General features: G+C 49.3%; 9 protein-coding genes across 9 annotated transcripts; 6 read left to right on the top strand and 3 right to left on the bottom strand.

Annotated features, from left to right (window-relative positions):
* Positions 1–104: 104 nt before the first annotated feature.
* csn12 lies at positions 105–2,414 on the bottom strand. The gene is made up of 6 exons (XM_040834692.1): positions 1,629–2,414; positions 1,500–1,572; positions 1,296–1,448; positions 1,174–1,235; positions 705–1,125; positions 105–626 (listed from the first exon to the last, which is right to left on the bottom strand). Exons 1-6 carry the CDS (start codon positions 2,183–2,185, stop codon positions 540–542), a joined length of 1,353 nt encoding a protein of 450 aa, XP_040693336.1. The 5' UTR covers positions 2,186–2,414; the 3' UTR covers positions 105–539.
* A 144-nt stretch (positions 2,415–2,558) lies between these two features.
* Positions 2,559–4,085, top strand: ASPWEDRAFT_58008 (60S ribosomal protein eL20). The gene is made up of 4 exons (XM_040838358.1): positions 2,559–2,690; positions 2,990–3,174; positions 3,255–3,431; positions 3,497–4,085. The coding sequence occupies exons 1-4, from the start codon at positions 2,687–2,689 to the stop codon at positions 3,653–3,655; spliced, it is 525 nt and encodes a 174-aa protein (XP_040693335.1). The 5' UTR covers positions 2,559–2,686; the 3' UTR covers positions 3,656–4,085.
* Positions 4,086–4,818: 733 nt separating this feature from the next.
* On the top strand, positions 4,819–6,446 carry ASPWEDRAFT_37473 (cytochrome b5 reductase family protein). The gene is made up of 4 exons (XM_040834690.1): positions 4,819–5,012; positions 5,095–5,371; positions 5,436–5,510; positions 5,575–6,446. Exons 1-4 carry the CDS (start codon positions 4,968–4,970, stop codon positions 6,141–6,143), a joined length of 966 nt encoding a protein of 321 aa, XP_040693334.1. The 5' UTR covers positions 4,819–4,967; the 3' UTR covers positions 6,144–6,446.
* A 1,037-nt stretch (positions 6,447–7,483) lies between these two features.
* On the top strand, positions 7,484–9,334 carry ASPWEDRAFT_37471 (uncharacterized protein). The gene is made up of 3 exons (XM_040834689.1): positions 7,484–7,682; positions 8,186–8,575; positions 8,634–9,334. Exons 1-3 carry the CDS (start codon positions 7,602–7,604, stop codon positions 9,129–9,131), a joined length of 969 nt encoding a protein of 322 aa, XP_040693333.1. The 5' UTR covers positions 7,484–7,601; the 3' UTR covers positions 9,132–9,334.
* Positions 9,335–9,560: 226 nt separating this feature from the next.
* ASPWEDRAFT_37470 (urease Ure) lies at positions 9,561–13,177 on the top strand. The gene is made up of 7 exons (XM_040834688.1): positions 9,561–10,049; positions 10,108–10,194; positions 10,265–10,291; positions 10,349–10,726; positions 10,786–12,468; positions 12,522–12,581; positions 12,632–13,177. The coding sequence occupies exons 1-7, from the start codon at positions 10,026–10,028 to the stop codon at positions 12,890–12,892; spliced, it is 2,520 nt and encodes an 839-aa protein (XP_040693332.1). The 5' UTR covers positions 9,561–10,025; the 3' UTR covers positions 12,893–13,177.
* A 928-nt stretch (positions 13,178–14,105) lies between these two features.
* ASPWEDRAFT_104551 (putative DNA repair protein) lies at positions 14,106–16,623 on the bottom strand (the record flags this gene model as incomplete). The annotated part of the gene is made up of 6 exons (XM_040827655.1): positions 14,106–15,122; positions 15,172–15,771; positions 15,818–16,086; positions 16,137–16,290; positions 16,341–16,439; positions 16,486–16,623. Coding segments are annotated over 6 exons (2,277 nt in total), but the record flags the coding sequence as incomplete, so codon positions are not given.
* Positions 16,624–18,355: 1,732 nt separating this feature from the next.
* ASPWEDRAFT_25463 (uncharacterized protein) lies at positions 18,356–19,279 on the top strand (the record flags this gene model as incomplete). Its single annotated transcript, XM_040832737.1, has 1 exon — positions 18,356–19,279. The coding sequence occupies one exon, from the start codon at positions 18,356–18,358 to the stop codon at positions 19,277–19,279; it is 924 nt and encodes a 307-aa protein (XP_040693330.1).
* Positions 19,280–20,153: 874 nt separating this feature from the next.
* On the top strand, positions 20,154–21,992 carry ASPWEDRAFT_25462 (nitrogen permease regulating protein NPR2; the record flags this gene model as incomplete). The annotated part of the gene is made up of 4 exons (XM_040832736.1): positions 20,154–20,196; positions 20,267–20,695; positions 20,760–20,896; positions 20,952–21,992. 4 exons carry the CDS (start codon positions 20,154–20,156, stop codon positions 21,990–21,992), a joined length of 1,650 nt encoding a protein of 549 aa, XP_040693329.1.
* A 368-nt stretch (positions 21,993–22,360) lies between these two features.
* ASPWEDRAFT_25461 (histone acetyltransferase NGG1) lies at positions 22,361–24,551 on the bottom strand (the record flags this gene model as incomplete). The annotated part of the gene is made up of 3 exons (XM_040832734.1): positions 22,361–23,347; positions 23,397–23,914; positions 24,014–24,551. 3 exons carry the CDS (start codon positions 24,549–24,551, stop codon positions 22,361–22,363), a joined length of 2,043 nt encoding a protein of 680 aa, XP_040693328.1.
* Positions 24,552–27,682: the final 3,131 nt, after the last annotated feature.

Genomic DNA, 27,682 nt, shown 5'->3' with positions numbered 1-27,682 from the left:
ATTCGGACTCGTCGAGTCCAAAAGTACGACTCGTCTTGACTCGACTCGTATGGCACGTTGCCCCTCTCCAATTTACTTATGTTTAGTGTCTATGCTATGTGGTGCATTACCGTAAGGCAATTACTTCAAAGGATTATGGACATGTCAATGTTTCTTTATAGTTCAGAATGGCTCAACTCATTTCATCATGAAAATCGTCAAGAGTAATGCTATATAAGCAAGATCTCCATAATCTTGCTCCCTAGTGAGGACCAAGTCTCGCTTCACAAACACTGCTCTATGGTCTCGTAGGAATATGATGATCAGTGTATGTTTAGTTGACAAAGTTTGGTGTCACTTGCAGCAGACCAAGCTACACCCAGAGGACACGGAGTCGAGCATAGATGAATGTAGATGCTCAATGCATGGCTGAAAGGACCGACTACTTTCGGCAAAGGTGAACTGCCCGAGTGAGAGGATCTTCAAGTTCTGCGTTATCTTCGTAAATTATTTAGTCGATGGTGATGAGGATGAGGAGGGCGTGCTTTTGGGGAAGTATATTAGACGCCTGTTCCTGGGAATGCGGTTCCACCCTTGCTCAAGACAACCATTCCTCGCTCACGGGCGATATAGCCCTTCATAAGTCCCTAAGTATATGCATCAGTCACTGATCTGTTTATCCAAGGTGAAAACCAAGCATAAACCAAATCAAACAGATAACTCACCTTATATATGAGATTCGACAAAAGACATTCAACCTCATCAATGTCAACACGCGACCTATCATCTGCATGAGTTCCTATTCTTAATGCTGCTGCAAACTCAGCAACAGGGATTCTTGTCCGCCGAAGCGGAAGTTGCCCGTCCTTAGGTTCTTCAAACCCTCCTGCAATAAACACCTTTCGATACAAATTGCGTAAAGCAATATCGCGTCCTCTTTCAAGAGGCAAGTAGATGCGTTTCTTTACAAACTCTTCCTCCCCAGCAGACATGGCTGTATCAAAGCCAACGAGGTCCCCTTTCCTGATGCAATTGCATAATGGACGGAACAAACCCTCTAGACGGGGAAATTGTGCAAGAAGCTTTTGGCTCGGCAGGGTATGTGTCGTCACAAGGTGGCAGGGCACAAGATAAGTGAGAATCGACCTTCAACAAAGTCAGTATAAACCGGCAGATACATCGTGCATTACTGACTCTTTGTTTTTCAGGGCATGTCTGTGGCACAGCCTCCACGCCTCCGCTAGATGTTCTTCTGCCTGTAGATAGCCACAAGAATTAGCTTCTTTTAAAATAACGAGGCTTGATATTGTACGTACTTGTGCGTAGTTTTCATCCAAGAAATGAATAACTCCAACATAATACTGGAAGGTGACAATATGAGACTTGGGGAAGGCGCTCAAATCTGGTAGGTCTACTGATGAAGCATTGAGGGCACGGAGTAGGTTTTTCGAAAGGCCAACAGAGCCGATCTGCATATAATGGTTAGAAGACTCCATCAGAGAGGTATATGCTATTCGTACTTTGAAATATGTCTTAAACATCAAATTGGTCGTGTTGTAAATACCCCATTTGCGCGATTCTTCAATCGGTGCCCTGTATTCGAATTAGAAAGGTCTAGAGGACGATACTAGAGACTAGAAATTGCCTACCTGTCACTGAGACAAAGGGTGAACATCCGATTAATGATCCGGGCAGTCTCTTCAAGCTTCGCACTCTTCTCAAAGTCCGCAACGTCCTCTCCAAAAGAAACCGACTCCTGGGAAGAAAGCTCGGCATCTGCTTTGATCGCGAAGATCCGCAAGTATTTTCCGACAACGTATAGACACGGCACTGTCCATGCCTGAAGCCCAGAGTTCGAATAGCCTCTAATCAAGACATTGACCAGATCCTTCCAAGCATCGAATACTTTGGCCCAGCTACCGCCTCGGGGGGACTCTTCGAATTTGATGATCTCCCCCACGGCCTTCCAATACGACAAGAAGATATCAATCCACGCATTTTGTTCTTGTTTCGGTAGCTTCAGACGATTGGTCAGGAAGAGGGAATCGCGTAGATCAAGATAGACATTTGCGGGGTTGGAGAAGTAGTAAAACGAACGCAATCGATCGGGATGGTCGGCGGGCGCGACCGGCGTGAGAGATGCCGCCAGATGATGACCAGAGCCGACTTTCTGGCCTTGCTTGAAATCGGCAAAAATGGAAGCCATGGTCGGTGGCTGTGAGTATTTCTGAGTCGTATCTATCGCGAATGGAGCAGGTGAAAGTCCATGGAAGATCACTGAAGCTGTCAATTGACTTCACCTTCCCTTCCCCGTCATAATCGCAAACGCATCAAACAAGAAGCCGTGGAGGTGGGGAATGGTGTGGCAGTGCAGATGGTCTTATCAGCCCCTGTGGCTGGTGGTCCCGAAGCGGAATGGCGCGAAAATCGGAGGCAAGCCTCCACTCGCTTAGGCGAAGGGCGGCAGCCCTAACTCAACAAGTTCACAAATCCTCAATTCCCGGCGACGAGTCCAACGGCACGGCACACCTTTCTCGAGACTCAACCAACACACCGTCGACAAAAGTAAGCCCTACCCTTGTGATTTTGCGATAATCGTTTTGTTGAGATAGTTACTGACATTAATTTTCCAGATGGGTGAGTGACAATTTTTCCCTTTCCAGATTCTGCCCCTTTCGATACGGCTGCGGTGCGTACGTTGCGAACGATGAGCGACACATTACCGGAGGATGAGTTTTCTACGGCACTGTCACGAAAAGAGATTTGTCTATGGGAGGAATTGAATGACTGGGAATTTTTGGCTGTCATGAATGGACATGGTGCTGGAGGGATATTTCGCGGGGGAGGAAAAAAAATTATCGTCGCATTTGATCAAAAATTCAATGTCCCTACACACGCTCGCAACATCAACTACAACGTGCCGCACGCCGCCTGCTTCGAATCAAGCCGCTTTAAGCGAAACGGAAACCCATGGCATCTTTGGACAAGTGACTGACTGGAGACTTAATAGGGCGTCTCACCGAGTACCAGGTCATCGGGCGTCATCTGCCCACCGAGGCCAACCCCACGCCCAAGCTGTACCGCATGCGCATCTTTGCGCCCAACACTGTTGTGGCCAAGTCGCGCTTCTGGTACTTCTTGACCCAGCTCCGTAAGGTCAAGAAGGCCAACGGTGAGATCGTCAGCCTCAATGTGGTATGTCTAGCCTGGCAGAAATCCCGGTTACGAGGGAATTTGAAGAAATGGCAACAGCGGCTGATATTTCTATCTACTAGATCAACGAGAAGCGTCCCCTCAAGGTCAAGAACTTCGGTATCTGGATCCGTTACGACTCGCGCTCTGGTACCCACAACATGTACAAGGAGTTCCGTGAGATGAGCAGAACCGACGCCGTTGAGGCTCTCTACCAGGACATGGCTGCCCGTCACCGTGCCCGTTTCGGCTCCATTGCCGTACGTTTTATCTCCCCCGGAAGATGTCAGTGGGACTTGTTATCTAACCATGATATCACGTATAGATCCTCAAGGTCGTTGAGGTCAACGACGCCGAGAGCATTCGCCGCCCCTACATCAAGCAGCTCCTCAGCAAGGACCTCAAGTTCCCTCTGCCTCACCGTGTTTCCAAGCCCGCTGGCAAGAAGATCTTCGCCTACTCGCGGCCGTCTACCTTCGCATAAATGTGAAGTTGTCGGATTGGGGGGAAGGAGTGTGCGGATGAATGACTATGTAATGGCCATAGCATGCATGAAGGACACGGATCACGCGGAGAGCATGGCGTGTATCTACAACCCAAACAATGGGAAGGATGGTTTTGATGTCTCTTTAGTCCTCTGCAGCGACCCTTTCAAGTTATATCACACAAAAATATTGGGGTTAACTTTTTTTCAATGTCACGGTTCTGTCAATGTAGCTCATGATGATCATCTAACTCAAGTCAATCACGATGTTCTCTTCTTCGAGGCATGGTGCAGTATTGATGTAATGTCGAGGTGTGATAGCACCAAGTACAGCGAAGGGAAGCTTACGATAGCTACTGATAAAGATGCTGTCGTCAATCATACAGATACTCCAATACAACCAACGTAGTCAAAATATCTTGACGCCGAGCTTACGTTTGAATCCTACATCACCAAAACTCATTGGGCTTTACCATTGGTTCTCTCTTTGGCGAACAATCCAGTGGCTTCATGTCTGATCTTCAGGTGCATCATGCACGGCGTATATATCCACTGCAAGCCAATCCTTGGGGTTCAGCTTTGATTGAGATTGTCGGCGTCATCCTGCTATTATTATGGTGATTACTCTCTGTTAAGGATGTTGACGTTGAGCATAACAAATCTTCGCCAAGTGACTAAAAAAAAAGCACAACGCAGCAACAGAGTTGAGAAGAGTGAGGGCAAGCACTGATAGTGAATCTGTGTAATTTGAACATTCTGATATGGCCAAAAAAATTCTCACCGGGCTTTATGGCTGGAAAGTGATCTGCATCAGCTCCAAACTTCCATGTCTTGTCATCGTATCTTGGTCCATCTACTAAGGTACTAATGTCTAATATGACTTAGAGCCGTTGAAGTCTAATGCAGAGTTCTGGAAGGTCAACCCTGTTACCTATCGAACAGTGTGTAGCAGACACGTGGGATTCCACTGCGGACATTGATCTCCCCGGGTAGAGCACCAAATGCTGGGAGCTACATAATCAATTCCGACGGACATTCTGATATCATCGCAACTAATTCTACCACCATGTAAGCCTATCAATGGCATTGTTGCACACGCGCAGTAATATTTAGCAGGCGTTTGTTTAGTAAGATCCGTCGGGATTCGGGGCTTGTTTACCGGAGCGAAATTGCGTCATGCCCCAAACCGGCCACTCGGACCCCGAAAGCAGCAAGGTTCTCGTGTCGCCCGCCCTCTCCTCTTAAAAGAACCTCTCTTCTTACCGTTCCAGCATCAATTGGCCAACCTACTTGTTCCAATTAGATATACAAAATGTTCTCTCGTCAAGCTTTCAGATGTGCTCAGCCCTTGAGGCAGGTAAGAGCTTCCCCCGCAAATAACACTGTGTTTTTTTTTTTTGTGCCTGTCAAAGAATCTGCGCTGAACTCATCGCCCACAGAGCTTCCGCAAGTACTCTACTGAGGCACCCAAGGGCGGCAAGTCCCTCGCTCCCGTCTACATCTCTGTCGGTCTCGCTGGTCTCGGTGTCGGCCTCTGGCGCTACAACTCGGGCACCGCTAATGCAGAGCCGAAGGAGCGCCCTCACGTTTTCACCGGTGGTGAGCAGGGATGGGTTGACCTGAAGCTCGCAAACATTGAGGAGCTCAGCCACAACACCAAGAGACTTCGCTTCGAGTTCGAGGACAAGGAGGCTGTTTCCGGTCTGCAGGTTGCCTGTAAGTGATTTAATTTTGAGGGTTCGTCTTTTTTTGGATCAACAGCTCACAAATTACTTTTTAGCTGCTCTTTTGGCCAAGTTCAAGCCCGAGGGCGGCAAGGCTGTCATCCGCCCCTACACTCCCACCAGCGATGAAGGTAATTGATTTTTTTTTTCTCCCTGGGTGTCATTTGTGTCGCACCGTACTCATTCATTTTTCAGAGCAACCCGGTTACCTCGAGCTTGTCGTCAAGTCGTACCCCGGCGGTGCCATGTCTGAGCACCTCCACAGCATGAACGTGAACCAGCGCCTGGAACTCAAGGGCCCTCTCCCCAAGTACCCTTGGGAGGCTAACAAGCACGACCACATCTGCTTGATTGCTGGTGGTACTGGTATCACCCCCATGTACCAGCTGGCTCGCCAGATCTTCAAGAACCCCGAGGACAAGACCAAGGTTACTCTGGTGTTCGGAAACGTCAAGGAGGAGGACATTCTCCTGAAGAAGGAGCTCCAGGATCTCGAGAACACCTACCCCCAGCGCTTCAAGGCCTTCTACGTCCTCGACCAGCCTCCCGCCGAATGGACTGGTGGCAAGGGCTACATCACCAAGGACCTCCTGAAGACCGTCCTTCCCGAGCCCAAGGAGGAGAACATCAAGCTCTTCGTTTGCGGACCCCCCGGTCTGTACAACGCCATCAGTGGAAACAAGGTCAGCCCCAAGGACCAGGGCGAGCTGACCGGTATCCTGAAGGAGCTTGGTTACAACAAGGACCAAGTCTTCAAGTTCTAAGCTAAAGAGCGATGAAACATTTGTTTAGAGTGTTTTGATAGGGTTGTTACCCCTTGTGTCATTAGATTATATCCTATTTAGCGAACGGGCATATATCCACTGCTATTCGTATACCGTCGATTTCCAGTAAATCTAACCGTAATGAATAGCATGACGTACGGAAAAGGGTCGTGGCTTGTTCTAATTATTTTTAGGATAACTTTTTGTTTGATTTGTCTAAAACGATAGCTGTCATCAACAGGAGCTCTGTCGGAGGTCTGGATATATATAGCGGGGTATGATGCGACCACCCAGGCACACACCAAACATTAGCCAAATCCAATTCCATGTAGACGTCAATTTTACACTGTTTACAGAGTAGTCAAAGCGACAATATTGATTGGCCATAAATAGCTAAAATCCTACGATGAAACAGCATACTAGAGAAAGCTACTGATAGGCACATAGTAGTACTTTTACACGATCGCGGGACGCCCTCAAACCCCCAAGTTGGCGGGGGTGGTTTGCGATCGATTGCTGGGCCGTGGCGTGGCGTTGGGCTTGGGGGGGGGGTGACCCAGTGGTTGTCCCGGTATGGTTGACGTTTGCCATTCTTTACCTTGCCTACTGCTGGGAAAGCAGAGGCTAGAGCTACATAGGAGTTTCCTACGATGGCCAAGTGAGACGCAGTTCAGTGCAAATCCTTGTGACTGATATATTTGTGTGGGAAAAGAAAAGAGGGTACAGGGAATGAATGACCAGCCTAATGTACGTACCTTCTGCTGCAGTCGACCAATATACTGAGTTAGGTGTGATGTGCCTATCAGAAGGAGTGATAAGCTGGTAAACGGGAGGTGGTGTTGCAGCAGGAGGGGCTCTGGATGCTGGGCTTGTGAGGCCAATATTCTCACCCCCGAACTACCAGGTAAGCGACGAGGGTTTCAAAGAAGTGGTTGCGCCGGTTACTAGGGAAGGGGAGAGGAGGATGGGCCTTTTCCGGGCGCCTTGGGCGATCCGCCAGCTGCCCTTGTGAGTTAACGTAATAATGGGGGTGTGGGAATGCCCAATTAGGGGCCCCTTTCAGCGGGACTAGCGCCCATGCCAGGCCTAGGGACACTCCGGACTGCCCATGAAACCCGCTAGAGAAAAGAGGCAAACCCGTTCACTGCGTCCCCCCCAAGGCCTAAGCCCAAAGCAGTGGCCCCGTCTTAGGGCCTTGCCGGCCTCTATGATTTAGTAGGGGATCCCTTAATTATTACCGCCCACCCGCCCGCCGATGAAAAATTTATTTTTTCCTCTCTCCATTATTATTTTGTGACCCCTCTTTTTTTTTCTCTCTCTCTCTCTCTCTCTCTCTCTCTCTCTTCTTTTCTCCCTACAACCGTTCTTCTTCTTTTTTTCTCTTATCTTCATTTTACATTCAGTCTCATCGTCTTACTTTCAAATATCAATTGAGTGTTTCCGTTGCGTCTTGTCGCAATGTCGCGCAAGGACGACTCCAAGCCCAAGGAGGGCCATGTCAGCGTCAATGTTGACGACTTCACCAGAACTCGTGATAACGTAAGTTGATTCGCCTTTCTTTTCGACTCTGTATCTCTACGCAGCATGCTTTTATGTATCATATTCTTCTTGCATCTGGTCATTTTGTACCCTGCTGGGGTTGTGCTGGTGCTGGAAACACCGGCAGCCCCAACGCGTCTGTAAACAAAGCCTACAAGAAGCCTACAAAGCGCCCCCCCCCCCCCAAATTCTTCAAAGGATAATTATGTGCTGCTATTTTATTCTATGAGAACTGCTCTTCTTCAATTCTCGTGCATTTTTCCCTGTGTCGCTTTCTCTTTGCGGCTCTTGGGCGCTGTCATCCCTCTGTAAAATTTCGTGTTCCCGGCATGGCGAGGCGCGCTTCATCCCCCAAGCAGCCGGCGGCGCAACGCCAATTCACGCCGGCCCAGCAAATGGTCGCGCGTATTGGCCTCGCTGCCGAGTCTACCAATGCTGCTGCTCCTGAAATTTTTGCGCTACCTAATATACCTCCTGGCCAGGTTCAACTAACATGGAACCAGGTCATCATGAGTCTTGCGCAGCTGCAGTCCGCTGTCTCGGACCTGTCGCGTGCTTATATCACCCATGCCAACACCGTCCTGGGCCGCTCCCCTGCCGGTCTCGACATTGGCGGTATCAACGGCATCACCCAGTCGCTGTTTGACAGCGGTTTGTTGGGACTCCGTGCTTCCAGCCCTGGCGCCAAGTCCGAAGCGGGCGGCGACAAGAAGAAGCGCAAGCGTGCTCCTCCGGACCCCAACGCTCCCAAGCGGGCCTTGACTCCTTACTTCCTGTACATGCAGCACAACCGAACCCGCATCGCTGAGGAATTGGGTGGCAACTCGAGACCCAAGGACGTTGCCGATGAGGGAACTCGTCGTTGGGCTGATATGCCTGAGCCCCAGAAAGAGGTATGCACTTGCCGCTATCATATCACTTTGGAGTTTGATTACTAATGATCGTTGATAGGTGTGGAAGAAGCTCTATGCTGACAACCTCGCGGTCTACAAGGAGAAGGTGAAGGCCTACAAAGCTGGCCTTCCCGTCCCTGATGACGACAATGCGCGCGCTTCCAGCCAGCTCCAGCAGGATGTCGCTGGCGCCGAGGCATCTGCTGATGAATCGGAGCAGGATGAAGACGAGGAAGAGCATGAACAGGAACAGGAACCCGAGGAGGAAGAGGAAGAAGAAGTGGAGGAGTCCCCAGAACCTGTCAAGGAGCCCACTCCCCCTCGCAGCAGCGCTAAGCGTCGCCGTAGCGAGGGCAAGCCTGCCGCCAAGGAGGTGGCCTCGCCCACTGTGAACAAGAAGGAATCGCCGAAGAAGAAGCGCACTTCTGCCCGGACCCAAAAGGACCAGGTTCAGGAGGAGGACGAGCAGCAGAAGGCCCCTAGCTCCGCCCGCAAGCCTGCCGCCGATAAGCGCACCAAGAAGAAGCGCAAGAGCGAGGCTGGCACTGACGAATAGAGTGCTGGAATTTCCTTCTTGAATGTATACTGTTGGTTTGACCTCTAGAGCAGAGGGTTGTATTGGCTATAAGTTGTTTGTCAGATGCCGGAATACTTGGCGGGAGGTTATATTGTTTGCAGAGTCCGGAGTAAGAATTTCTGGGTTGTATTTCGCAGGTGAATAAGTTAAATAAAAGTTTCTACTACCATCTACAAACTCGGTAATTCGATGTAGCCGAAGCACTCCGAAATCCACAGCGAAGAGGGTTTTGTGTAGACGTCATGTGGCTGGCTGGCGTAACATCCTTGCCTCTGCCGGGCTTTGGCATTTTGGCATGAAATAGTAATGAAATAGTAATCAACTACTGCATGTCTTCCCCAGATTTCCATTACTTAATTGTACTACAAACCACAGAGCACAGAGTCCCTACAGACTGCAGCAGACATACCGCCCTAAGAATAATAATGTCATTCCATCGGCAGGTCGGCCATGGTTGATAGGTAATGTTACCAGAAACCATGACTAACTGAGGAACGCCCACGGCCGACTGCCATAGGCCGACCGCCGCAGCTTATCATCCAGTGTTATCTCGGCCATCTCGTCTCCCCACAAATATTAATGGGCCTCGTTTTTTCCCGGCTCTTGAATGAACCCGCCGGAATCCGATGCAGATTTGGGGTTTCTTCCAAGCGATGCTCGCGTTTCATTAATACTGGCAATATCTCTTCTTTTTCCCCCAGTCCACAACCCTGCCGCTCTCTTTATATATATACCCTTCAATACCGTACCCATCTCTCTGGGTCCAATCGCAAGGGTGGCCTAGTGATCGATCGCCACTGATTCGCAGGCCAAGACTTTGCCAGTGTACCGGCTCAGCCCTAGCACTACTGCTACGATTGCTGGTCGTGCAAAATGATGCACCTCATCCCCAAGGAGGTATACTTAATTTCGTCTAAAAGGAAAAAATGAATTCAGGTGCTAATACCAGAGTTAGCTTGACAAGCTCACAATCTCCCAATTAGGGTTTTTGGCCCAGCGTCGTCTCGCGCGGGGTGTTCGCTTGAACCATGCTGAAGCTGTCGTACGTTTATACCCCACGAACATCCCCGGATTTCGTCTGTCGCGTAACCATAACTGATTATTCCAGCTAGGCTCTGATTTCATCGAATTTGCACGAGGTAGTCTTGGCCAATGATTATCCCTGTCTGTCTGTCTGTCTTACTGATGCCTGCTAGCTTATTCGCGATGGCCACTACTGGGTGGCCGACCTTATGTCCATGGGCAAAAACATGCTCGGTCGTCGTCACGTTCTCCCCTCGGTCGTATCTACCCTCCACGAACTCCAGGTCGAAGGCACATTCCCCAGCGGTACCTACCTAGTCACCGTACACAACCCGATCAGTAGCGATGACGGAGACATCGAGAAGGCGTTGTACGGCAGTTTCCTGCCCATTCCACCGGCCGATACCTTTCCCGACCCGGTTGCTGAAGATTATCTACCTGAGAAGATGCCCGGTGCGATGATACCTGTGAAGGATGTGAGGGTCGCTTTGAACGATGGACGGAAGAGAATCAAGCTCAAGGTGATGAGCCAGGGTGACCGACCAATTCAGGTATTTATAAGATTTCTATGCCTTTGGCAAGATGGGAACTGATGATGGGATTGTTGTAGGTCGGTTCTCATTACCACTTTATCGAAACCAACCCGCAGTTGCATTTCGACCGCGCTAGATCATACGGATACCGACTCGACATTCCCGCTGGAACTTCGGTACGATTCGAACCCGGAGATACCAAGACCGTTACACTTGTGGAGATTGCAGGCAACCGTATCATCTGTGGAGGAAACTCGATTGCTTCTGGAAAGGTTGACTTGAGCCGGGTGGATGAGATTTTGGCTGGTTTGCAGGTGCAAGGATTTGGTCACCTTCCTGAGCCTGAGCCTGCTGCGGATAGTGCCCTTATCACCGGTTTCTCGATGGAGCGAGAGGCTTATGCTCGGATGTTTGGACCTACGACTGGTGACTTGGTTAGGCTGGGTCTGACTGACCTTTGGATTAAGGTGGAGAACGATTACACAGCTCACGGTGACGAGTGCACGGTCGGTGGTGGCAAGACTCTTCGCGAGGGTATGGGACAAGCATCTGGAAGATCGGCAGCGGAATGCGTCGACACGGTTATTACGAATGCGTTGATTATCGACTGGACTGGAATCTACAAGGCTGACATTGGTATCACGAATGGAATCATTGTTGGAATTGGCAAGGCTGGAAACCCTGATGTAATGGACGGCGTTCACCCGGACCTGGTTGTGGGCTCCGCGACCGATGTGATTGCTGGTGAAAACAAGATCGTGACGGCCGGAGGATTCGATACTCACATTCATTTCATCTGCCCGCAACAGGTGGATGAAGCGCTGGCTTCTGGTATTACCACTTTCCTGGGAGGAGGAACTGGCCCGTCGACTGGTACAAACGCGACTACTTGCACACCAGGACCTAATCACATGCGTCGAATGATTCAGGCATGGGACAGTCTCCCGATGAACGTTGGTATTACCGGTAAAGGAAACGACAGTGGCAAGATCAGCATTGAAGAGCAGATCCGCGCGGGAGCTTGCGGTTTGAAGCTGCATGAAGATTGGGGCTCTACGCCTGCTGCTATCGATACTTGTCTGGATGTCTGTGAGGAGTACGATGTGCAGTGCATGATTCACTCCGATACTCTGAACGAGTCTGGCTTCGTGGAACAGACCATCAAATCGTTCAAGAACCGTACCATCCACACCTACCACACCGAAGGTGCTGGTGGTGGTCATGCACCAGATATTATTTCAGTCGTTGAACATGCAAATGTGCTACCCAGTAGCACAAACCCGACCCGACCTTTCACGCTAAACACCCTGGATGAGCATCTGGATATGTTGATGGTGTGTCACCACTTGTCGAAGAATATTCCCGAGGACATTGCCTTTGCGGAAAGTCGTATCCGAGCCGAAACAATTGCCGCCGAAGATGTGCTCCACGATCTTGGAGCCATCAGTATGATGTCTTCTGATTCCCAAGCTATGGGCCGCTGTGGTGAAGTTATTCTTCGAACCTGGCACACCGCGCACAAGAACAAGGTGCAGCGGGGTACCTTGGCGGAGGACGAGGGCACCGGTGCAGACAACTTCCGAGTCAAGCGGTACATTAGCAAGTACACGATCAACCCGGCCATTGCCCAAGGAATGTCTCACCTGATCGGAAGTGTGGAAGTCGGCAAGGTGGCGGATTTGGTGCTTTGGAGCCCTAGCTCGTTTGGTACCAAGCCGTTGCAGATTTTAAAGAGTGGAATGATTGCCGCTGCTCAGATGGTAAGTTTCTCGGACTTCAAGATATTTGAATAATAACTAACGCGATCTCACAGGGCGATCCCAACGGATCTATTCCTACCATCGAGCCTGTTATCATTAGACCTCAATTCGCTGTAAGCACACTTTTATCCACCACAAAGCACAAATAGCTAATAAACAACAGTACCGTGTCCCCAGCACATCCATCATGTTCGTCTCCCAAGCCTCCATCGACGAAGGCGTCGTCCAATCATACGGCCTCAAGAAACGCGTCGAAGCAGTCAAAAACTGCCGCAACATCGGCAAACCAGACATGAAATTCAACGACATCATGCCCAAGATGCGAGTCGACCCAGAAAGCTACGTAGTCGAAGCAGACGGTATGCTCTGCGACGCAGAACCAGCGGAAGAAATGCCTCTTGCCCAGAACTTTTTCGTTTTCTAATCCTGACCTGACATGCTACTTGTTGGTTCTATTGTATAGCACGCTTGGGAGTCAGCTTGTCTTATTCGTGGTTTTCTTTTCTTTTTTCTTTTTTCTACTTACTTTCTTGTTTGTTTATATACCCTGGGACTTTCTCTTAGGGGGTTGGTTGGTTGATTGATTTGGTTTTGTCTTGTGGCTACGAGCGACGTTCATACGAATGTGACGATTTGTTGTTGGGTATCACTTCATGAAATATTTTGAATAACTAAATTACATCCATTCCAATATTTGACCCAGAAAAGGCTTTAGTCATAGTTTGCGGTCCTCGACACAGCCCAGTAAAGCTTAATGAATTGTATCCTAGCCTAGACAATGCGACACTCCTGCGCTTGCCTCGCCCCTACTTGACCTCCATGACAAAGTTCGTACCCTGTAAGTCTTTTGGCTCATACCACAAGGTATAATCGTGGATATAATCCCATTTGCCTCGCTTAGGATTGAGAGAAAAAAAGGATTTTAACAAAGACAAATTCGACTAGCTCAACTGGATCGCCACAGCATTCACTCTGACCTCGACAACCTTCATCCCAATATTTGGACAGCTCGCCGACGCTTTCAGGCGCCTTGCGAAGCAAAGCAATTCTACCCTGATCATTCTTGAGAATGTTCTCCCCTCAGATTCGGAGACCGGTAGCGTGGGTATCTCCATGAAACATCTCTGTTTGACAGGCGATTTTGACAAGAAGAATGCGCATACTCTTTCTTTCTGTGTCTGTTTCAGGCAGCAGTGACCCATTCTTTGACCGGCAGAACATGGATGTTGATAAGAGTTGGCAATGCTGCGAGGTCTCGATGTCTCGTTGGCTGATGGGGCGGAAGTTTGTTGGTCTTAGAAGATGCATTCTGCATGATATCATTCTTCCATGTCTGTTTTGTGGAAGCTGCCTTGTTCAAAAGTGCAGAGGACTGTCGGATTGAAGAGAAGCGTAGATTCTAGAGAGCTGAGATGAAATTCGGATGATGGTGGCCTTTATATATGGTATACTATCTGTCTGCCTAGACCTAGTTAATAAAGGAGTCGCTGCAGGTAGATAAAGTGAAGTCTTTATAGGAGTCTATCTGAATGAAAAAGAAGGGTAGTGATGTATGATACATTCATTTTCTGTATTCACTTATGATAATACAGGATCTTATACAATAAATTAATCCCTTGTGATAAGTAGGTAGGTAATTATAATTCAATCTCCTCTTCAGTATGATTATTCCCCGCCGAAACAAGCGATACAGAAGACCAGGCTTCGAAACTATCAGCTCGGGCAGCTAGATACGCTGCTCTCCGTCGCGAGGAAGAAGATTTCGTCAACGTGGATTTATGCATGGTGTCATTGTCACCGGTAGATGAACCGGGTGATATAGTCTTGTTGGTAGAAGGAGAATCTATCTCAATCACTTGTTCCTCGTCAGAAGCGAAGGCCGAATCAGGGATAGAGAGGGGGTTGGTTAGTTGACTGTCTGGGTGAATGGTGTGAGTATCATCATCGTTATTATCATTGATGGCATCGTCAATATCCACATCTTCATGTTCATGTTCGTCTTTTTTGCCCGTCGCGGGCTCGGGTTTCTTTATGTTAAATTCATCTTCTTCCTCTGTTGGCCATGAGGATGGCAGAGGTCCGATTTGAATGCCAAGGTTGGCGGCTTTGAGAAACTCTCGTGCTTGACGTATTTCGTTACGCTTGAACTTTTGTGTTGCTGGCATTGAAGGGGGAATATGGAGAGGTTCAGTCTGCTGGATTGTTGATTTAATTGTTTCTAGTGACGAGGGAAGGTGAATTCTTGAGGATGAAGAGGAGAGGGGTGTTTCTTTGGAGGGTGATGTTGGATTTGGTGCTAGAGCACGTTGGTCTGCGTTAACCCCCTGACTGGATTGGTCCAGATTAAACCATATGCCAGTGAGACTGCTATCCCTCAGACTGGATGAGTATTGAGTAGATTGTGATGAGATCGCATCGTCAAGACAAGCCCTCTTTCGAGATCGAGAATATTCATCATTTCCTAGTGTTTCCCGCATGCGAGCGTCGTGGGAAAATTCATCCCCAGAACATAGGTGCCCGAAGAGACTTTGCATGGAAACGTCTTCGTCCCAAGTTTGAAGATCGACGGTGCAGGGGTAGATATCTTTTGGTTGGAATGCGGAGACCAGCTCGCATAATTCCATATAGGATGAGTGTCGTGAGTAGGGGAAGTGCTAGACGTATCATTAGAAGGGACGATGGATAGAGGTGATGGAGACGTACGATTGTGTTGGGGAGTGGTTTGTTTGGATTTGCTCGTGCTGTAGGTAATTCTTCAATATCGTTTGACAAAGGGTTGTTTCCGGAATGGCCACGGCTGAGGATAGCAACCAGCTTTTCCAGTGGCATGTCATGCTCATCCTTTAGACCATAGCTATCAAGCGAGAGAGATTTGTTCTTCGATTTAAATGCCTCGAGGAGTGCCTCTCGTGTCTGAGAAAGCACCTTCGCATCATGTATGCGCTCGAGACACAGCTTCTCCAGCTCCTCCAGTGAGAATTGATCCGGCAGTAGGAGTTCGTGCATCTGATATAGATCACCACCTCCACCTCCAGCACCTACCTCGGGCATTTCCAAACCGTCTTGCGTTCGACTGACGATAGGAAGGATTTCGACTGTTTTCTTGGACTTGACCACCGAGCAGGGTAAACCCGGTTCGCAGCTATGAATGCGAGAGCTTTCATCGTCGCTTAGGCATCCAGGGACGAACTTGTTTCCCAATTCGAAGCCACATAGAGCAGGCGCCTCGTTGAAATTGTTGCCGTTTTTCACATGCGTGACAAGTGATCGATATAAGCCCATTTGATATCTATCCGCATGGACCTAAGATTGTTAGTTATGGAGACATCTGTAGAAACGTATCACCTACTTTGGTGTTCAGGGCAGCAGCAAGCGCCATCCAAACTTCTTCATATCCAAATGTCCATGCCCGAAAGTAGAATATTGTGTCACTTGGATATTGTTCGACTTTTTGCAAAAGCTCCGATAGTCCCTCTGCCTTGGGCGGAAAAGCGTGGTAGATTTTGGATGCGCGGGCAAATGTCGTGTCAAGATAGATCTTGTCGAGACGTTTATTTCCAAGTGTATATGGAAGCAGGATTGGATGCCTGACAAGACTATTGACCCACCAGGATTCAGCTGAGACTATTAGCTAATGTAAAGCGAGTACTCCATATTTGATGACCTACAGCGAATATCACCAGTATAGAGGATAGCCTTTCCATTTCCTTCGATAAGGAACATTACTGCGCCCGCACAATGATTTGCGTCGAAAAGAGTCACTCGAATGGACAACCGTGGAGTTAGTTCGATATCAGTGGGCGTATTCAATGGAATTGGTCTCTGTTGATGTTAGATGATACCATGATCCATTTCTGACAAGATCGACCAACCAAAAGTTTTGCCAAGTGTTTATAGTGAAGCCTTCGTGATTCCAAGATGCCTTTACTAAAGTTCATGCGGTGGGGGTATTTTTCAATGCGCAGAAGCAGCTGACAGTATTAGCCTGGATGTATGACAGCAGCTAAGAAGACACACCTCTCTGGTCGCCGCTGAACAGTAGATAAAAGGAGCCCTGAAGGACTCCAGTCCCTGAAGGTGGTCACTGTGGACATGGCTGAGGAAGTATGCAAGAGGAAGAGGTCTGCCCGGGAATTTACGGAACTGATCGACTTGTTTTACTTAGCCTTGTCGATGCACGTGAGGATAGTCTCTTTAAGCTTACTTTTGATGTAAGGAAATTCTAAAGAACGTTAGAAGCTGCTGAACTCAGCCTGGTCTGTATCACTTGCCTTCGATGATCCCATCAAAAGTCGACATCTGGCCTTATTGAAAACCAGTCTACGTGAGACTGACTGGATGCATGACTGGTCGTCAGTGAGATGGATCGTGTGGATGAGACGAGGGATGACTGTGTTGGGGAGAAGTCGAGGGTATCCCCATTTGGATATGCGACTGAGCACGTGACCTATGAGGAGGGCATCGACAGTCGAACGGATTTAGAGTAGAATTTAAGTGTTGAAGAAACGCAGCCAACCATCCTCGAGGCGATAAACCATCAGAGATTTATCCCAATTAACATGCTTCTATCTACGGATACGTGACTATCATAGTCGATGACTGGTGGCTGGCAAGCAAAAAAACAAAAAAAATGACACCACCTTCTTCCTTTGCCTCTCTTACTAATGCACGATGACTGACAGGCTGGACTGCAGAAAGAAAACAGTATTCGGAGCCCTCGGTTCTCTCGCGATCAGCAACAACACCGCCGTCATTTCAGAACTACTCCGGACTAGTTACAAGTATGAGGCCAGAAGCAGTAGCCAGCCCATCGACCAAGTGGCCTTGCAGGAAACAACAGAGCTGCTAAGTGGATTTGGAAGACCCGCCAGCCAACACTTCAGCCCGCGAATGGGTTACTCCACACGGCCACTCTGGATCTGAGGGGACTAGGGGGGGGGAAATGCTAGTTACAGCAGAGAAAAAACGAAAGGGAGAAAAAGAAGGATCTGGATTGCATCTGGGTGCGTTGACAAGACTCTCGGGGAGAAAAATAAAATAAAATAAAATAAAAAAAGGAGGGGGGATAATAATAATATGGTTAAGTTGGCAAACTCACTGGGGTTTGACGGACGAATGCGCTGGTCAGTTGCATGCGTGTCAGAGCGGTGTTGATTCAGTGACCGTTATAAAAGGTTGGCGGCCCTCATTCTTCTTCTGAATCCTCTTGATTTTATTCCCCGTCTATATCTATCGACTATCTATCTCGACAAAAGCAATTCTGATCATCGCGCGATGGACTGCGGTGTTTAAAGCCTAGACTTTGGGGGGATCTGCTAGCAGCTTTGGGGGTTGTTGTTGTCCTGTTCCTGCGGCCCAGGCGAAACCAACGACGCCTCTCTGGTTGGCGTGTCACATAATCCACGTCCATCGTCCTGATTCACTCTGATCATCTCTCGCTCTCCTTTGCGGCTGAAGATCGCCTCATTCCTGCTATTTATTCCTTATTTTAATATCGCCATCCCGACCTCGAGTCATTTGATCTCTTCTGCACATCTATCTCCATTCGGTTCATTTGCGCCCCACTGGAATCGGTCTAGGCTGGCTCCTTTCTCTCGATCCTCCTTATTATTATCTATTTATTCTTGCTGATTTCATATCCATTCGACACTGGTGGAGTCGTATTTCTACTTCTGTCTTTGTTTTATTTATCTCTTGATCACCTCTGGCCTTTTTTAGCAACAACGACGTGGAAGGATCGCTTCGTTCTCTATTTCTACCACGCGCATTCCTGCCTCTCACTTGCCTAACCTTCCTCGGCTTCCCGGTCGTTTCTTACTTCCCTGCGCTTTCTACGGAGTATATCCACCCTTTCGTATCACCTCCACTTCCGTCATTTCGCTTCATCATGCATAAACCGTCCCTTGCTCAGATTGTGTACAATGCAACCTTCCCACGACCACGGACAAGCGACCCGGCTACTTTCTCTGCTCACCTTGCCCGCCATTTAGTTCCAGAGGTCCGGGTGGAAACCTCTACTTTCTATGGGTCTCTCGATTGCATTGAGGCCCAATATCCTGGCCTCGATTATTCCTATGGACCCCATCGCATGAGACTCGGTCGATTTCCCTGGCATCGCAAGCTGTTCAAGGTCTTTGATGACCTTGGTCTGACAGAGGAGGAGATCTCCTCTCTTTGTCGATGGGAGGGGACCAAGTCGGCTCGTCAGCGTTACGAGAAGGAACATGGTGTCACTGTAGGAGACACAACCGCCCAAGGCATACAACCAGCAGCACCGTCCCCGCTTCCATCCGTGGAGGTGCATTTCGACGACGGTCCCGGGGTCGACATTGGCCCGGGATCAGTGGTAGAAGAAACATTTGAAGATGTCGTCGACAGCGTGGTTGACGACCGAGGTGTTGACTGTACTCCAGAGCCTCGTGGCAACAAAAAGGAGCAAGCAGAGGAGGAAGAAGATTCAGGCGACGACGATTTAGAAAGTTGTGGTGTCGAACTAAATTACCGTCTTCTAGCAGCGACAGCGGCTCGAGAACAGGGCGTTGATGTACCACTCGATGAGGACTGGGAGCAGTGGCTGAAAGAAGCCAGGGAGCGAGGAAGTTACGCAGACCTCATCAGTGCCATTAGATCGAGCCAGCCGTTAAGCTTCCTGGCGGAAATGTCCACTCCATTGTCTCATCTCGGTAGGACAAGAACAAGTACACAGATGCCAGGGTCACTTCGAGAGAATTACTTTCTTCCAACATCTCATCCGCTCTCTTCAGGCACCATCCGACGCTCCTCTCACCAGCCCTCTAGCGCAGCACGATAGCAGTGTCTAAATCCACATCCTTCAGCTCCTTCACTCATGACAGCTCCGAAATCCCATGCCCTCGCTCAGTTTGCCAGCCTTCCGAAAGTTCATTTTCCGAGAGCAACCATCGACAGGTTGCGAGTCTGAACCTTGAATTTCCTCTATTCCATTCCTTTCTTCCTTATCTTCTCATACCACTGCACTCCTTTGCATCTCTAACTAGCCTCCAGCGGGCGGGCCTGTTTTTTATTCATGCATGCATGCGCAGCGCTCAGTCTCACATTTCACAACTTCCGTCTCATTGCCTGGATTTGGCCTGCCGACCGCTGATAGATATGACTCTTTGCATTCATTCCGTTGTTACTGCTGTTGTTTTACACACAATACCCTTTTGAACTTTTGTTTCTGATTTAACTGTTCCCAAAATGAGTTGATTCTGTTTGAGCACTGCATAAATACTAAGTCCTGGCGGTGTTTTCTTTCTAGTTCTAGCAGAAATACATACACAATTCAATTTAATGCAAATAATTTCCAACCTTGTATAATTTAAAAAGAAGATATTATCTTTCGTACATTAGCTAGAAGAATGCTAGATCGTCGATGAATTGCTGGCATGGTGTCAGTCAGAAATCCACCGATTTGGGGTAACAAGCGACAGCTTCTCCACGCCCAAAGCTCCCCGCGATTTTCACCCAAAAACCATCACTTCGACTTCAACGCAAGGGTGCAATGCTTTTCTGCATCATCCCCTCAAGTAATCTATAAAAAAATGCCTTGGAGAGCTGAGCTACAGCTTTAGCTTATCTTGACCAACCATCAACCCGCCAATGCGCCGTAACGCGATCTTTTACGGCATTCGAATTGCTTCCGATTGCTCATCCTCAATACCACCATGATCAAAGCCATCTTCTACAGCAAATTCGACATCAAGGAGGGTGAGGAAAACAATCTACTGACTACAAAACATTGCTTTTGAAACCCAATGCTGACCCATCTCTCTATTAGGTCCCAAAGTCGTCCACCAAGTGCCCGACGGTGCGATCGTCCCCTCCACCACCGCACCTTCGCAACCCCTCATCCTCACCTTCTCCGATGTCTCTTTTTTCGTGATTCCACGTCAGGAACTGTGCGGAAACCTGATCCAAGTATGCACAAATGGCTTCCGCATTCTGGGATACCCGATTTGCATGAAATCGCCCCGATACGACCGCAATGAGTTCATCTTCAACTTCTGCCTGGTCCTGGCGGAGGACGAGGATTTCAGCACGTACAAAAGTGTAGTGCAGCGATTGGCGGATCTCATGCGCGGATTGGAAGAACAGAGTGGGTTTTTGTCTCGGGATCACTCGAAGAGTGGTGAGGGAAAGGTGTATAGTTTGTGTGAGACTTTGATGGAGGATTTGAATAATTATTGTGAATCTATGATTCCTGTTGGTAAGGACTGCTCTTTCTGCTTTTGATGGAATACCCTTGGAATTCAGTCGCTGATTGAAAACAGATGAATTGAATACGCTGAACATTAAGCTGTTTCCGATTTACCCTGCACCTCCACCGGTCAAGGCATGGCAGGTTCCCCTATTTACCGTTCGTTATCAAGCGTTCATGGATGAGAACTGGGATCTTACGATGCAACGGGTAGGTCGGACGTCAAGTTGCTCATATCCTTCACCGTCTTTCTAACCCTGTCCAGATCGTCCCACATATCAACGGTGTTAACAGCCTCCGTATCATCTCCATCTTAGCCGATACAGACTTCTCCCTCACCTGCCGCGCCATCCGCCATCTCCTCTACTATGGGTGCCTCTTCCTGCTTGACATCTTCTCATTCTCAGCGATATACGCCCCAACAGCCCAATTCAGCTCAACCGTCGCCTCCGATGAAGACATGCAGCGAGAGTGCGCCCGCTACGTGAACACCCTCTTCGCACCCCCCTTAGCCAACCCGGCCGCGCCAGCCCCCACCCCCGGACACCCCCTATCAAGCCCCCGAACCGAGCTTCCCATCGCCAGCACAGGCACCTCGCACCTCGACCCGGATGAAGTCTGGCCCCCGGTCGAGAGCCCCATCGAACCAACCACCAATAACACCACCGCCAACGCCAACAACAACAATAAAGGCAGCAGTCCCAGCACGGCCATTTTAGCCCTCGACGACCCCCACCAGCGCGAAGTCGTCGACGGCACCGGAATCGTCGAGCTCTACGCCAGCCTGAAACAGGGCCAGAGCCTAAAACAATGGTACCTCCACCACAGCCGCCAACTCTCCCACATCGACATCCGCCGTTTCATCACCTTCGGCATCATCAAGGGCTTCCTGTACCGCGTGCACAAATACGCCTATGCAACGGGCCTACCCGCCCCGCCGCTCAAGTCCGCCCATTCCCAACTGCCCGGTTCCCATGGCGGGATCACGTCGCGAGGGCCCGGCACGGGCGCGAATAGCCCCTACGCCTCGAGTATCGGCGATGACGCGGCCCCGATACATAGCCAGCGAAGCGATGATGGGCGCGAGCAGCACTCGACTTCGTTCCAGAGTGGGAGTCGCAGCGGTTTTGGCGCTGGGTTGGGAGATGTAGACGAGGAGGATTTCATCGATGATAAGTCACTTTCCAAGTATCTGGATGGAATGCACTGTTTCGATCAGATCTGTACCGAGCTGGAGGTTAGTGAGCGGGATCTGACGGCGAGGTTGAAACGGTTCCCGGGTGAGGTTTTGATCATTCATCGTTAGGATTTAATTTTATATACGATACCCATTAACTATGAAGAAATGAATATGATTCCAATTGAAGGTATAGCAAACTTGCAAAATGGTATTTAATAAATAACCCTTATAATAAACCTGCCTGCAACCCCAAACACCTTATTTCTTCGCTTGACGCCGCTAAGATCCATAAATTATCACCCATGCCCCGTTCTGGTCTATATAGACCAGGTCAATCATTGTAGTTGGCAAGAAAACAATGTCACACGAAGGGAGCCAACCCGGCTCTATACCTTCACCCAAGTAGTACCGAAAATGTACAGAGAAAAAGTCCCCGAGAAACGAAAAATAGAGGAGAATTTGCACAGAAGGACGCATACATCAGAGCTATCATATTACTCCTGCTCCTCGTCCCAGCCTTCAAGTTCCGCTTTCTCGTACTCAGCCATAACCGACGGGTCAAAGACCGTTTCTCCCTTGCCAGGGACAGTGGTCTTGCAGTCTTTGAAGACCGGACCAATGCAGTCGTCCCAGCGCTTGCGACGATCCATGAGTGTTCTGGCCACGTCTCCAATGGCAGGGCGGCTGACACCGGCAGCACTGACAACGTGGCTACCGCCTCCAGCCCCGCCGGGGCGGTGTTTGGCCTGCGATCCTTTTTTGCTTTTGCCGAGGGTACGTGTACGTTTCAGATAGGCTTGTTGCACCTGCGAGTCGAGGTCATCGTGGATGGTCGTGTATTCTTGATAGGCCATGCGTTCACGGGCAATCTCGAGCATTCGGGCTTTTCGCGCGCTATTGATGATCATCTGCTTCTTCAGCTCGCTCTGCAAAAGTCGTAAACGCTGTGCAATGTCATCGTCGTAGTGTGCATCGTAGTCTGGGTTGTCGTCGGACCCGAGGAAGCCCACATGGCGGAGTTCAGCTTTGAGACGCTCGTCGAGCTGAGCGTGGTCGAGCTTGGCCGCAGGAACCTTGAACCCACTCGGAGAGGCATCCCGGAAAGATGTCGCAGAAGCATGTGCCTTGTTTTCCGATTCCCCGGTGGGTTGGGGTTGGTCAATATCCATGGAATCCGCATTGAGATTTCCGTTTGCTGAAGTCTCCCCGTTAGCAGTTCCATTCGGGGCGTTCTCATCTGAGGGATCACGATGTTCATATCGAAGCAGCGAGTATAGGCGGCTAACCAGAGGTCCGACGGAAACCTTGTCTGTTTCGGCAGTGTCGTCGGTCACCGAGTCGATGTTTCCGCGGCCTTGGTTCAACGGTAGGCGATCGCCGTTAGCTTGATCGACACTCAAAGCACCGTCATCTTCAGCCCATATTTCTGTATAATGCTTCTTTCCGCGTCTTGGCATGATAAATGGAGTGGTTCGATCGCCCTATATTTGTCAGTGGAATGCTATACCGATGCAACAATGGGAAACTAACCCTCTCTTTAAGAAAAGCAATATCCTCCTCCATCAATGGACGAACATGGGGTTCAATATAGGCAAGAAACGTGTTGGCGCTGACTTGGTTCGTGGGTTTGGCATTGCTGAAATCCTTATCTGGAGCAACACCAGCCATCATATGGCTCAAGTCACTACTGGGGAAAACATTAACGGAGTATATTTCTTTCTTTTCATCATCGGTCATGTCAGGCGTAATTTCACGGATATTGTAGATGGTCGGATCATCGAACTTGAGCGGATTCGGTCCAAACACTTGGACTTGGGGAACGGCGGGCGCGGGTTCAGGTTGGTGAGAGTCCCCACTGTCCTCCGATCCTGGCGATCCAGCGGCCTCGGGGCCTTCACCATCAGGAGGGGCAGCAGCAGCTCCTGCCGCCGGAGCTTTGGGGGATGCCAGCGAGGGAGGAGAAAGCGACGAGGTACCCTCTGAAGCTGCGTTTTTCGACTTTTTCGATGCAGGAGAAGCGGCTGAGCGAGTTGAATTAGCAAAGCTGTCTGAGAGCAAAGTTCATGTAGAAATAAAAGGAAGAATTGCGACCCTCGTAAAAAGAGGGAACCAACAGTACTGGGAGTCTGGGGCAGGACTCAACATACCGCCTTCAATCTTAGTCTCCGCTCCATCCTGCCGGGAAACCTCATGCGCACCATGATTCAACGGACGGTCCTCTTTTGTACTACCACCGCGCTCCTTCCGCTTCTTCAATTTCCCTTTTAGCGCCTTATTGGATTCCTCCTCATCGTCAGCCTCGCGCTTCATCTTCGGGCGTTCTGATGCTTCGCGATCAACCGGCTCGGCCTCCTCCGCCACTTCCTTCCGCTTCTGAGACAATTCTCGGATACCCGCATTGCATGCATCGCCGCGCGCATCGGCCAGTTCACTGAGGGTCTTGAGGTGCTCCATCAGCGACTCGAGGGATTTGGAATCGGGGATAGGACCGGCGCCGCCCATGCGCTCGAGAATTTCGGAGTATTGCACAGTTGTCGGGACCATAATCTTGGAGGGTTCGTTGTCGAGATAGCTCGAAGGCAGTGAGGCGGGGCCCGAGCTGAAGCTGGAATTGGGGGTTGTGTTGCGGCTTCGAGACGGGCGGGCTTCGCGGCCCTTGCCTTTGCCTTTGTTCGCGGAGGGCATGATAGCGGTTTGGTGGTGTTGAGGACTCGGGGTTAGAATGGTTTCCTAGGAATCGAAAGAATGGGTCGAGAAGAGGGAGATCTCAAAGGCACATGTTGTTATATGGTTCAGGACAGGGATATGTTGATGCAATCTTGGCTTAGAACCCTAGCCCATAGAGCATGGATAAAATAGATATCTAGACTGCAGAGTGTAGCAGACTAGATCAAGACCAAGGAGATAGAATTGATCGGGGAGTTGGAGAAGTTGGATAGATTGAATCGATGATTCCAGATCAACAGGAGCGGAGGCGGAGTGACACGTGATACCGGCAGATCCCGTGATGATAACATCGTTCGAGGCAACCCAAGAAATTTCGTGTTTATCAACACCAACGTGAAACTTTTGACTCCACTGTTGAATGAATATAAAAGCTAAACTAAAAGATACCTATAATAACATAAAAAAGCATATAGCAGTAGGATGTATAGTGATGGTCACCTACCTCCACTTATTCTGTTGTGAGTGGTTCACCGCCCTATTCAGTTCACCCTTCAGGAAGATTCAAGCCCTTTACCCACTGGGATATTCTTCACATAGAAAACAATTTTACATGATTTAATGATAGGGAAGGTTTAAATAATCGATAATACTAGGGAGCACAGCCATTTTTCTTCGTAAGCGGAGTAGGAACCACGAAGGCATGCAGAGCGTAGGTATATAGTATACTATTCTATTATTAGCAGAGCTTCACTCTACCTTATATATTTATCTATATAGATTATTCTTTTAGAGTGCTTAGACTTACACCCTCACTACCTAGAATGGGCGTATATTTAGATTAACTGCTTGATCGACTGCTTAATCAAATGCTTGACAAAGATAATAGTGAAAGTCATGTGATTAGAATCCTGATCATTCGGATAGGGTACAGCGCTAACGTATATAGGTTAGTCTTTGACTGATAGGAGCTGACCAATGAGTCGGTTAATTTGTGTCAATTGACATAGCATAAAGCATCACTACGCTCTGCAATTGTAAATTCTACCAGATCATTATCAGCCTTTACTTTAAGCTAGTTCTTATACCCATCCTAATGTATACCAGCCTGGGATCATCGTGGCTCAACAAAAGCGGGGTACAGCTGGCAATAGAAGCAAGGCCATCCCAAAAAGCCAAGACAAGGCTTCGGCGTTGTCGAGAGCTTGGACCAAATTCCTGCCAACTCTGTTATTTATCCAGGCGAAGGGAATGGATGGGATGGGTCTGGATGAGGTTTACCATCGATGGGGACTTTGGACTCTTCTATGAAGCCCTCATGTCCCATTGAACATACGACTAGGGGTCTACAAGAACTGGCATTATTAGTACACCCTCTATTAGGCCGTGAGCTTTCGTCTGGCTGGATTCATCAATTTCAACTGCTGTTTTATTTTCAGGTCTTCCGGTCAAAATATGGGGCTATGCAGATGGTCAGTATGTGCACTGCAGCTTTAGTTCAGAGAATGCCTAATTATACGTGATTCAGGTTTCCTGTATGTAGCCACCAGGCAGAAGCCCCTCGATACATGTCTCATATCCTATGTAGGTAAGTGATCGAGCTGCACGATACAGGCAACAACACGGTGTAGCCTAACCGGTAATATCCCTTGCTTCTCTAGTGCTCTATATAGGAGAGAAGGCAACCGCTAGAGGAGCATCAGTCTCAACATCTAATCCATCATTCTAACTTCTCAACCAGCCTTGAATCCCATCAACATCACAATGTCATTCTCCAAGAAAATAACTCAACCCAATGGTGACGACAGAGTCACAGTATTCGGTTCCGTGAACGGCCAGCTACAGACCGACTGCGACGACAAGGACGGCCGCACCGCGTTGAAGATAGCTGCCATTCTTGGAAATGAATCCCAAGTGCAACAGTTCCTGGAGAGAAGAGCCTCCATGAAACCCATGGACGAATCGCAAAATATACACGAAGTGTTCACGGTAATTGCCAATCAAAAGGATTTAATGAGTGTTTTGCCGCCGGATGGGCACCGCCGAGTCAAGATGCTGTCGTTAGTGAATGGACGGACGCCATTGACTTGCGCTGCGGAGATGGGCCATACCGGGGTGATTCAACTGTTGCTGCAGTACAACGAGGATATTAATGAGAGAGACGAGGATGGGGGCATGACGGCGCTACACAGGACTATGGAAGACCCTTGCCAGGAAGAGACAATCAAGTTACTCTTGCAGTCGGGTGCGGATGTCGAGGTGGCTGATGCCCACGGGAGAACCCCGTTATTTCTGGCCGCACTCGAAGGTCAAGCCGTGGCAGTGGATTTGCTGCTGAAATACAACGCCAACGTGAACGCCAACGAGAAAAGAAGCTACCCACTGCTCGCTGCTGCGAGGAAAGGGCACGTCGACTTGATGGAGCTGCTGCTGAATCACGGGGCTGACATTGACGCTCAAGGTCAAACCGGCATAACAGCACTAATTGATGCCGTAATTCAGGGCAACGTGCCAATGACACAACTCCTCCTGGCTCATCACGCAAAAGTCAATGTTTCCGGTCCGCACCAGTCCACACCGCTTGATTTAATACTGCAGTCAATAGCGTTATCTGGGAGAAGCCCTGATAGGCGACGTATCATGGAACTGTTGCTGGAGCATGGGGCAGACATGCATGAGCGAAGAGGACCGCACCAATTGAGTACTTTAGGGCAAGCCGTGTGGCTGGGCGACATGGAAATACTGAATCTGCTTCTTGATCATGCAGGCGACGGCGACCATGAGCAAGGTGCTATCCTCCAACCTCTTCTGTGCTTTGCCGCGTTCCAACGTAAAGAAGACGCAGTTCAGCTCCTCACCAAGCGTGGCGTATCCATTTTCGGAACAGATGCCCGGTTTGGGCGGAATGCTATCTCCTGGGCTGCGTCTCGTGGGAATCAAGTCATATTCGACCTGCTCCTGCAGACGCCAGAAATGGGATGGAACAAGGCAGACCGAATCGGCAGGACCCCCCTCTTCTATGCAGCTCTGGCCGGCAATGAAGGATTCTTTAAACAGCTCACCTTGCTGGGCAGTGATGTGCATCGCCCGGATCGATTCGGCCTTACACCCTTGATGATAGCCGTCCAACATGGCCATGGCGATATAATCCG

Source organism: Aspergillus wentii (assembly GCF_001890725.1).
Source record: "Aspergillus wentii DTO 134E9 unplaced genomic scaffold ASPWEscaffold_2, whole genome shotgun sequence".
Classification (NCBI taxonomy): domain Eukaryota; kingdom Fungi; phylum Ascomycota; class Eurotiomycetes; order Eurotiales; family Aspergillaceae; genus Aspergillus; species Aspergillus wentii.
The sequence above is the reverse complement of the archived record's forward strand: the minus strand, read 5'-3'. Positions and strand labels throughout refer to the sequence as shown.